The sequence below is a fragment of the Maniola hyperantus genome, chromosome 8 (assembly GCF_902806685.2).
Source record: "Maniola hyperantus chromosome 8, iAphHyp1.2, whole genome shotgun sequence".
Lineage (NCBI taxonomy): Eukaryota > Metazoa > Arthropoda > Insecta > Lepidoptera > Nymphalidae > Maniola > Maniola hyperantus.
Window position 1 is genome coordinate 10815953 of NC_048543.1, and position 12223 is coordinate 10828175.

The window sequence follows — 12223 nt, forward strand, 5'->3', positions numbered from 1 at the left end:
GTAATATAAATTACATAATATAATGTAGAATCACGGACGAAGACGAAGCTAGTTTAGTGTAAACCTTAATTAATTATAGTACTACATTAATCAATACTTGGTTAACTAATAAGAATTAACTCATTGTAATATATTTTTTTGTAATGTAACCACAAATCCACGGTTTTCGGATTTTGCTCTTATTTGTGCTATAAGACATTGCTACCTGTCAAATTTCATGATTCTGAGGCAACGGGAAGTACCTATACAGTGTGTTTTTTAACTGGGACAGTATGGAGATGCAGGGAAACTTCTGCTGTAAATTTCATTGATTTTTATGGACAACTCACGCTTGACCAAAAAATTTACTATGCCAAAATTGTTTTCACAAATACCTCAAGGCTCCCAAGATAGTTTCCCTATTTTCATCTCCTATGGATTCGGATACCCAGTTAAAAAAACACATACTGTAGGGGTTATGATTCCCTTGACGGAACTTGACAAACACGACAGACGGAAAGACAGACAGACAACGGAGTGATCCTATAATGATTTTTTCTGGAGATACGGAACCTTAAAAATAGCCTCGGTAAATATTTTTTTTAGTTAGTCTGAGGTATTTGCAACACCGAGTAACGAACCAGAGTTGTACACCGTCCGCATAACGATACTCCAGCGCTTCAGGGCTTGCAAGCTGGCACTATCACAAACTGCAGCCGTAAACAATTTATCAGTTACTTGTTTATTCGCGATGCGCGTCCGGAGCCGCAACTATGAATAGCTAACTCCCAATGCAGTTCTAACTTTTGGGTAGGTAGGTAAGTGAATTTCGTACCGCAAGACGCCGGGCAAGTTTCCACCCCTATGTCGTCAACATTCCATCTACGCGTACGAAACGCTTTGCGTCATCGTTCCGTTATACAATGTTAAAAATAGTATAACTAACAGTAACATACTAAATACAAGATGAACTATCAGAGAGAAAGGCAATGGATAGACGCGTTCGAATTTCGAAATGTGGTGCTGGAGGCGAATGCTACAAATACCGTGGATGGCTAAGCGCACAAATGTTTCTATCTTTGGCTTAACTACTCGACTTTCCTCCATTTTATTTCGGGTACTAGACTTTCTGAACAATTTTTTTGAAGCTCAACTCGTTTTTGCTTATGGACTAAGAGCCACCCCGTGCCAGATACTCGTTATTTTATAAAAGCTGAAAGTTTCTCTGCGTGTTGTCTTCAACACAGAGAGGAACGATCAGCGACTATGAGGTTTTGATCATGATTGCTTTGGGAGATAACAGGTAATAGGTAAAGGTGTAGAAAACTATTAAACTTTAGGGCGTCAGGTAGGGGTTGCCACGACACCAAGTGTGTGGCAATGTATGACGTGATTTCTAATACTATTCCGAAAAAAATATAAAAAAATTAGACTTTATACTTTGACAAAAGTTTTTTACACCTTTATTATCCCCAAAGCCACCATGATCCAAATAAACGTTTTTCCCTTGTGCTGGGGACAACACGCAGTGAAACTTTCAGCTTTTATAAAATAACGAAAGTCTCGCACGCGCAGGCTTTCTCTCTATTACAAGTTGATGTCCAGTGTCCATACAGTTACTAATTTTGACAGCTTCTTAGAACACGATTTTTTTAAATAGTCTTCTACAGGTAGTATACCTAATAATTAATTGTAATTAATTTAGTCCAATGTCTAAAGGGTAGGTACTTGCGTAGACGTACTTTACTTATTGACGAGTAAAACAAGTGGTGTTCACAAAGTAGGAAATTAGACACGCAAATATTTATTTCAACAATTAGCACTCCCTTTTAAGCGTCTGCGATTGACTGCAAAGGAAAGTGACATCTGAGAGAAAAAGGGTTATTTCTTAAAGGATTGGAATTTTGAGTTGAAGCTTTATTCAGCCTTTGACAAGTCTAATAAAGTAGGTTAAAGAGTATTATATCTTACCGTTTGTGCCAATTTTAAGCCCGTATAACTTAACGACTTTATCGCTTGTAGTTGTAACTCTATGTACCTACTATGATTCATAGTAGGTCATATAGTCTATGAATGTAAAAACCGGCGAAGTGCTAGTCGGAGTCGCGCACGAAGGGTTCCGTACCACTATCTATAAAAACGAGCAAAAAGATCACGTTTGTTGTATGGGACCCCTTTACATACCTATTTATTTTATTCTTTTGGTATTTGTAGATACGGCAACAGAAATACATCATTTGTCTAACTATCATGGTTCATGAGATACGGCTTGGTGACAGACGGACAGACAGACAGACGGACTGCCCAGTCTTAGTAACAGTTTTACCCTTTAAAAAATCTCTCTACCATAGCTGTGCTTTATAACAGTTCTATCACAACTCTATTACAACTCTATTGTACCTACATAATATTAACCGAGATTTTACAACACTATCATTACCGATACATATTATAAATACGAAAGTGTCTTTTTTTGGTTTGTCCTTCAATCACGCCGCAATGGAACAACGGATCGACGTGATTTTTGTATTGGAAAGTACATTTGGTAAGTAGATTTTGTATTGGAACATAGGCTACTTTTTATCCAGGAAATCAAAGAGTTCTCTTGAGATTTGATTTGAAAAAAACTGACGCTGAGACCAAAACAGAGGCAATTATGAATTTTATGAATTCCCGAATTGATTCAGCCAAGAATCGAACCATGGACCTCCCACATAAAAGGCGACAACATAAAAGGCTCTGTGCAAGAGATGTCATAAGACAGATACAATCGAGAAGGGAAGAAATTCTATAAACGATAGGTATTAGGTTGTATTTACTTGACCGCACATGAAATATTTAAAACTGGCTGGTTTTTGTCTTCTTTGGTATTGAATGGCACGTGTACGGTTTCGGTATATTTACATACATCAGACACGAGTGTATATAAATATGTAAAATGCTTTTAGAAGTGTTTATTATTTCGACACCTCCCACGTAAGTTGTTGTAAGCCACAAAATTGGCATTTTGCGTTTTTTACATAAAAATGCCTATTTTTATCTATTTTACACATTCAAATTTAAAAAATGCTAAAAATGCTATTTTTTAAGGTACTTATGAGACGTATAATGTTGTATTTAACAAACGACGACGACGTAAAACATCACATCGACCTTTACAACGTTTTACGTAGGACGAGGTCATGCATTTGCGCCTTGTATGTAACACATACAACAGATCACGCCGGACTTCAAACACCAGGTTTGTGAGTCAAGTCTCCGATATATCTCGGTTGTCTACGCATTTTTTTATTCTATTATCATATTTTACTAAGTTTATAGTGATGCCAAGCTAAACTATTGTATAGATTACTTACAACAATTTACGTCGTTGAGGATACAAAAAACTGTGTTGTATAATGACATACAACCGTTTACGTTGCAGAATTATATTGATTTTTGTGTTAAGTAATACATACAACATTTTACATCGGCATTTGTTACTCAAAATTTTATTGTATGATCACATGCTATATTTTACGTTGCTATGACATTTTTTTTTTCTTACATACAACATTGTACGCCAATAAAACAAAGCTAAAGTTTCGATTGATGACGATGTAAACCTATGATAGATAGTGAAATAAGTACTCGCTTATAATACCACTAGGATATCATGTAAGTAACCAAAAATCAACACAATATTATGTATTATTTCAGAGCCTACCTTACCAATAATATGTTGGTTGGGACTGTCCAGGTGGTTGAGACTTTCTTTACGACCTATCGTCCGAAAATAATAAATAATTTCTATGACCATACTCTCAAGCTCATGGAAAAAAGACAACAAATGTGACTACAATCTAGAGCAGATGCATTTGCCTACCGGTAGATCTCTGATACACAAACACGCAACTTCGGAACTTTAACGCCGGATTAAAGATACCATACCAAGTTCTTTGGGCACATTACGAGGAAGAGTGGTACCATCGAACACCTCGTGGTATAAGGTCAGGTGGAGGGCACATGGCCACGTGGGCGTTCCCCAACTAGGTGGACAGACTTAATCCACTCCGCAACCATCACGCCTGTCTCCACGTGTGCACATAATGCCACCAACAGAAGTCGCTGGAGGGAGATCGCACGAGCATCAGTGAAAAATTCATAGCCACGACCACTCTGTCAAGAGTGAACGACTCAGAAGAAGAAAGATATCATAGAGTGGAGCAGGAGCTTAGAAATATTGGCAAAATCTAAGAGCATGGCACAGGAGCGTAGTGGTTCTTATTATTTTATTTTCAAAATTTTAAAAGATGATTTGTTTGTAGTGTAACGGTCCTGTTCTTCAAAAAAGGCGATAACACCTTAATGAATAATAGTTTATTCACTGGAATTTGCATACAGAAGCAGTTTTTGTATTAATTGAGTCACCTTACACATTCTACTAGGTACCTTCTGGTGTGCAAATTAATAGTGAATCTTATATTCAAGTTAATTTGGTTTATTGCATACTGTAATTACAAAGTTAAACATTACTCAAGAAGAAACATAGACTCATTTCGCTTTAGAGACATGTCTACAAGCTGTTGTTATCGTAAGTCAGTCTTATAAGTTCGACGACTTTCAGCATCCTGAACAAGCTTGATTCTCAAATAGCTTAAGCACCATAGATCACATTCAGAAGCTGCAACATTTTATACATACATATAACTGAAGACTATAATCGGCCACTTTGCTAAGCGTTTGTGAACTTTGAGAAAGCTTTCGATTCAGTGGAAATTTTTGCTGTATTAAGTTCGCTATTGAGATTCCGGATTGACTACCGGTACATACAAATGCTGAAGTAGGTACCTGTACGAAAACACCACCATGTCAGTCCACATACAGGGCCAGACGAGGAGGCCAATCCAATTGCAGTGACAGAGAGTAACACTTAACGGGAGACGCAACTCTCCGAAGCTCTTTACTGCTACTTTAGAACACGTCTTTAAGCTTCTGGATTGGAATGAACTTGACATTAACATCAATAGCTACTCACCTTCGATTTTTCGATGACATAGTTGTTATCGCAGAGACTGGGAAACCGGATGTACTGCACAGTGACCTTATTAAAGTTTCATAACAGGTGGGCCTGACAATGAACATGACTAAGGCGAAAAGCATGTCTAATACCTATGTTTCGGCCCACCCAGTAGTCTTTGAGAGCTCTTTGATCAAAATTATAGAAGAGTGTGTAAAACTGGGACACACAACCAAGTTAGGTAAGTCCAATTTCGAGAAACAGATCAGCCACCGAGTCCGATTCAGCTAGGCAGCGTACGGAAACTAAAGTCTTCGAACAGCGCATGTTACCAGTGATGACATAATATTATGGATTTGAGACACATAAGAAAGTTCAGAGTCACTAAGTGGGTGATGGAGACAGCTATACTTGAAGTTTCTCTACGTGATCAAATCTGGAATGAGGATATTTGTCCAAAAGCCATTGTACCTGACATGAACGGTTTGGGAAGCTGAAGTGGCAATGGCCGGGGCACATAATTCAAAGGACTCATAGACGTTGGGGTCCTAAAGTACTTGAACCTCACACCAGAAAGCGCAGCGTTGGCAGACCCACACTATGTATACAAATGACATCGAATGAGTCTCAGGGAGCCGCTGGATTCAGGAGACGCAAGAGCGTGGCGACTGAAAGTCCCTACAAGAGACCTATGTCCAGCAGAAGACTTCTATGGGTTGAAAATGATGAATAGTATCACACATACAATACTATTTTTATAATTTAAGCAACGTACACCGTTGTAATTAACACATACAATGACACACAGTGCTTGTTTTCCCCTGTAAGTTGTTGTAAGTATCACATACAACATTTTCCAAAGATAAAACACCACGTAAAATGTTGTATGAACAAAATCTCAGAAATTTGAAGTATTTTTATAAAGTATTTTTCAGAATAGTTAAAAGTACTGTAAATTATAACCATATACCGAATTTCACAAAAAAATATTGAAAAATGAAGCTTTAATTTCAATTTGTATCTTTAAAACGCTCTACTGAAAAGTTGCGGTTTTGGGGATACAACAACTTACGTGGGAGGTGTCGATTTCATACAAGCTTATTTCTCGTCTAGGCTGTCTCGTTTGTTTGCAATTTCATGCATGTTGACTTATCTCACGAATTCTTTGAGTGCTTTCGGCTTTTGAATGTATTTTCGTATTATTTTAATTCAGTCCATGCCACTTGAATTTATAAAATGAAATGTATGTAAAAATATTCTGCCGCAGAATTATATCAACCTATTTTAACTATTTACCTACCTTTACATAGTCTAGCTTAGTTTATTCTTGATTTTACTAGACAATTTTAGGGTAGGTAGGTATTTTTAAGGTACGCGCTGAAAGAGGGAATACCTAGATAGTCTGAGCTGAGGTTCTGAAATTGGATTTATGTGCGTTTTGAGAAATTAAATATCACTTGTTTTAACGGTGAAACAAAACATGCATCATGAGGAGACCTGATGCACCTGAGAGTTCGCCATAATGTTCTCAAACAAATTGTGTGAAGTCTGCCAGTCCACACTTGACCAGCGTACTAAACTATGGCCAACCCATTTTCATTCTGACAGGAGACCCGTGTTCTGTTGTTAGGCAGTGATGGGTTGATGATGATGATGATTGTGATGGAAGTGGTTTAAAGTATCCACCAGAACCACCGAATCACCGAACAAGTGATGATTCAAAAGAACTTGTAAAAGTTTAATTGAATAAAAAATATTTTGATTTATTTTATTTTTATCAAACTGAAAATTTTACTACCTAGGTACATGAAATAATAAAGTTTAGATGGTTGTATAAAGTTTTATACTTATGGGTGAAATTAAACACTGAGTTTGCAGCGTAATGCATTGTAAATCATTGGTGGTCTCCATTAAAACAACGCTGCGTGTTTGTTTCCACTATACCTTGAGCAATAAGGCCGCCTTTGCATACAATTGTTTATAATTTCTTTGTTTTTGTCTTGTTTATCTCATGTTTTGTGTGCAATAAAGTATTTCTATCTATCTATCTATCTTGATGCATCTAAGTCCGCAAGGATAGCCTTGGAGGGTACCTTTTTGCGAATTTTGGCTCCCAGGCAAGTATTTATTACTGTCTGAGAGAAAAAAATCGCAACACAAAACAACACAAAGAAGACAAAACTTGAATAAAATCCATTACTTTTAGATATTAACAGTCAGGAAACACACAGAAACAGTGGTCTGATTTTATACTACTATACTAATTGTTTAAAAATGAAATATCGATTCGTAATCACACACGTTTATTTTCTCGTAAAAACACTAGTTTTGATTCACGTATTATTTAGCTAATAAGTATTTCGTATCACATCTCGTTTAAACTCATTGTATTTATAACTATTTCACGTACATATCGCTTTAAACCCTAATAATCTCTTATATGAATTTGGAAAACATGTTACTTAGGTGATCTTCGCAAAAAGACGAAGGAATTGCACTGTGTCATAAATATCTAACATTATTTAGGCTCGGTTGGCGGTACCCACTACTCAATTTAATAAAATTAGCGTGAGATAATCTTATATCAACGACATCTCTTTTACGGTAGGGAAACTACATTTGCTTTGACATGCAGATTGCAGAACTATTTTAGACATTCCGCCCATCAAGGACTTCGTTCTTCAACGTTATCAAAAAACAAGTCCAAAAAAAATAGTTCTAGAATATAACAAAATAAAAAAAAACTCGTAATTAGAACATACAATTGTACACTATACAGCATTAAGCCGCCCACCGTGATACAACGACACGTACATGTTGTATAAGAGTTAAAAAAAAAAAAAACCAAACTTATTGTAAAGTAAATCTAACAAATTCTAGTAAGTTATACAGTGCAAAATTAAACAAAAATTCATGTAAGAAGTACCTACTCGTAACTCAACTCGTATTAAAACAACAATCTAGTAGAGAATACATAATAACGTTTTCTTTAGTAATCTATACCTAGTAATGCAGAAGACAGAATTACATTCTCAAAATAAAAATTAAAAGTAAAGCAAAATAATGTATACCTAATTAACTAAAATCGTTTGGCACAACCGCCCACCGTGACAATGTGTGTTGAGCTACTAAGATTTAGTTAGTAAAGACAAAATTTAGTGATTGCGCGTTCTGAAAAAACTTCTTTCACATGTACATTAACGGCTCGCATCACATCGTCAGGTAAAAATACGATTGATTACAATTTTGCCTAAACTCCATTTTACAAGTAAATTATGTGATTTAAGTTGTTCACAAACTCTGTTAATATTTGAGGCAAAATAATTTAACAAATTAATTAATTTTCCTCTATGTAAAGTTACATACTGATCCAAGTATAGTACGCGACATTAATATCTAATCACTTATACTAAAATTACCAGGTGCTAATGGGAGAGGGTCATCTGGGTTATGGTTCTGCACTAATAAACGTATCGCGATTAAGCACGCCCTAATGTACAATCCCCGACGACTCTTCTCGCCTGAACGTTACCTCCTCGAACACCTGCTTCTTTCTTACGTACTCTCGATGTCCAGTATTTGTATCTCTTGAAACTCGTTCCTTTTTGAGGACCATCATTTGGTGTATTTGTGTGAGTACTAAGAATGGTTAGCTGGCTAAGATGACCCTTAGCTGAAGAAATATTTGTATTATTTACATCGTAGCTTTCTTCACCTTCACTCTGACATTTACCAACTCTTAAAATTCCATTTTCTTTAAAAAGGGGACGAAGAATAGATAAAGCGCTCTGTTTTGTAACACAATCTTTGATCTCCAATGAAAGTATGTCCTCACTGTAATTGTGTTTTTGATCTTGTTTAGTGTAATGCTGTACGGTTTGATACAACTCGTCAGTAGGAATTTTCACTCTATCATCTTTCTGTGCATCTTCTATGTTATCAATCTCTCGTTTCAATACCCAACCAGTTTCAATCTTCCAATGTTCGTGATTCTCCAACATGTTATGTTCGTTAGCGAGTGTAGTATTATTTCTCAGATTTCTCTCTAACAAATATTCTTTTCTCGTATCAATGTCACATGATTTTCCATATTGACATTGCAGCTCAGTAGTTTTAAATGGTAAACTCAATATGACGTTTCCATCTTCTCGTTCTCGTATTGTAGTTTTCTCGTGTTTCTCTTCATAAAGTTTCTCTTCTCTAGTTGTTTTTCTCTCAGTAGTGTTAATCTCGTTCTCTATTTCCCTATTTCTAAGTAACTTGTCTTCCTCTACCTGAACATGTAAACTAGTAATGGTTTCACTATGTAAATCTGGTGACACTTTTCCAGACACAATCCAGCCAAATATAGTGTTTTGTGCTATAAGATTTCCATACGGGCTCTTCTTAATACCACTCAGCATTATTTCTCCATATACGTCAGCACCAAGTAGTACATCAACTCTTCCAGGCGACGCGAATCCAGGATCAGCGAGAGATAAGTTTTTCAGCTCCAGCCAATCGGGGATATGTACTTCATGCGACGGTAACAAAGAGGTAAGTGATTTTATAACGTAAGCATTAACAGTTATATTTTTTCCAGGTTCATAACGCGATTCGACTTTAATACTAACTGCATGTTTAATACTCAGCTGACCATCTCCCAAACTAAACACCTTACCATTCACATTAGTACGCTTAAGACCTAGTAATTGCACAGTATCTTCACTAACAAAAGAGGCTTGAGAGCCCTGATCTATCAACGCTCTAAGAGCATGCGACCCAGTTGTAGGCGCAGTTTTCACAATAGCAGTAGCTAACAACACATGATAAGTCCTCAATTCACCTCTAGAAAAATTAGCTACCACCGTTGTCTCATCACTAGTAGATTGTTCTGCCTGTTTCTCAGTTGGTCTCGCAGTATCAAACGCTTGCTTATCCTCTTTCTCAAAATGGAGCAGTGTATGGTGCTTTCGGCCGCACCGGCGACAAGAAGTTCTCTGGTGGCACCTAATTACAGGATGTGTAGGCGCCATGCAGTTGAAGCATAGCTTCTTCGTTTCTACTAACTTCTGTCTCTCAATCACAGGTAACGTTTTGAATTCAGCACAGTAATAAATGAAATGTGAACCATCACACATCGCGCAGGTCTGCTCAGTAGTGCTCACTTTCTCTTCGACTGCAGAATGAAATGCCTTAGTATTTACTTCTTGCTGTATGTTCTTCCTTTGTGTTGGTTTTGTAGTGCTCGTATGTTTACTATCAATCATTTCCAAACTTCTGAATCTCGTTTCTAAAAATGCTTCTAACTGTGACCATGTAGGTAGCTCGTCTGATGTCTTACTTACTTCTTGTTCCCATTGTCGATGAGACTCATGATCCAATTTTGTAACTACTAAATGAAGAATTATAGCATCCCACTGATCTGTCTTAATGTTAAGATTATTTAGTGCTTTCAAACAAGAAGTTGTAGTATCTAGTAAAAGTTTAAGGGCACTTGCAGATTCATTCTGTACAGTTTTCTGTCCAAATAAAGTCTTCATAATTGAATTACAGTTATATCTCTCATTGTTGTAGCGTTTAGTTAATTGTTCCCAGGCTTCCGTGTAATTAGCATCTGTTGTAGGAAAATTTCTCAATAACATTTCTGGTTCTCCTGATAAGTTTGATTTTAAGTAGTGTAATTTTTGTACTGGCGCAAGTGTGCTATTCTCGTGTATAAGTGAGACAAACATGTCAAAAAAGGATTGCCACTCGGTATATTTGCCAGAGAATTTAGGAAGTTCAATTCTAGGCAATTTAACTTCTAAGCTGTTTACATTTGTCACTGCACTCGTGCTCGTAGTTGCCTTTGTAGTCATGGTGGTTGGATTTATAAATGCAATATACTCCTTTAGAAGAGATTTATATTGTAAGAAAAATTCCTGAAAATTGTCCTGCAAATCATCCTTAAAATATGGTAACTGTAGTGTCTGCTCTGATGTAGCTTTTGCAACAATTTCCAAGTGATTTTGACTAAATGCATCTTCTAATTTATCCAACGCTTCCATTCTAGCAGTCAAATAACTATATTTTGACCGCATCTCTTGGTTGGCTTTCCTAAGGTTGCGCTCAGCCTTTCTCAACTGCTCAAACAATTCTTGTTGACCTTTTATTAGGCTTATTAACTCCATGTTTATTTCCAAAAAGTATAGTTATATATGTTAAAAAATAAAGAAATCTTCCAAAAAAAAAGTTCACTAAATGTTTGTAACAATCTTGTTAAAATGTTCACATAAAAGTTCAAAAGTTAACCTTCAAAGTAAAATAACCATCCAAATAAAGTTTCAAAAGTTCACAAAAAGTGCAAAAAGTTCATCTTCACAGTTCAAGAATAATATCTGTTTTTAAAGTTCATCAAACCTTGTAAAATTGCTAGTCTTCTTGTTTCCATAACACAGTATTTCTATCTCACCTAACATTTGAACAATATTCTGCGTAACACAATAACATTCTTCATAACATTTAATGATAGTTTCTTAATATTCCCTGGTTTCGGCACCATGTTTAAAAATGAAATATCGATTCGTAATCACACACGTTTATTTTCTCGTAAAAACACTAGTTTTGATTCACGTATTATTTAGCTAATAAGTATTTCGTATCACATCTCGTTTAAACTCATTGTATTTATAACTATTTCACGTACATATCGCTTTAAACCCTAATAATCTCTTATATGAATTTGGAAAACATGTTACTTAGGTGATCTTCGCAAAAAGACGAAGGAATTGCACTGTGTCATAAATATCTAACATTATTTAGGCTCGGTTGGCGGTACCCACTACTCAATTTAATAAAATTAGCGTGAGATAATCTTATATCAACGACATCTCTTTTACGGTAGGGAAACTACATTTGCTTTGACATGCAGATTGCAGAACTATTTTAGACACTAATTTTAAAATTATTAAAATCAATTTAAGCTGTTGTTTTTCCAAATAAAATAAAATAATATAGTGATTTATTAGTTCCCAAAAATGATAAAACTGTATCTTGGAAATCGTAATTCTTTTTCGTGTCCGATAAAGAAAATGGAAACAGTCAAAACCTTTACTCGGTTAATAACACAGTTTACGACAAAGTGACGTTCGCTATTAGTTTTATAACCAACATTTAAGGTTTATTAGTACGTACACAATTCCCAGGTTATTTCACACATGGCTAAGTCTAGACGCTGGAAGTACTGGAGTATGTCTTTGTATTAAGAAAATTTGTTTCACGGTA

General features: G+C 35.9%; 1 protein-coding gene across 1 annotated transcript; it reads right to left on the reverse strand.

Annotated features, from left to right (window-relative positions):
* Positions 1-8457: 8457 nt before the first annotated feature.
* LOC117984573 (uncharacterized) lies at positions 8458-11130 on the reverse strand. Its single transcript, XM_034971199.1, has one exon. It carries the CDS (start codon positions 11128-11130, stop codon positions 8458-8460), a length of 2673 nt encoding a protein of 890 aa, XP_034827090.1.
* Between the last annotated feature and the right edge of the window lie 1093 nt (positions 11131-12223).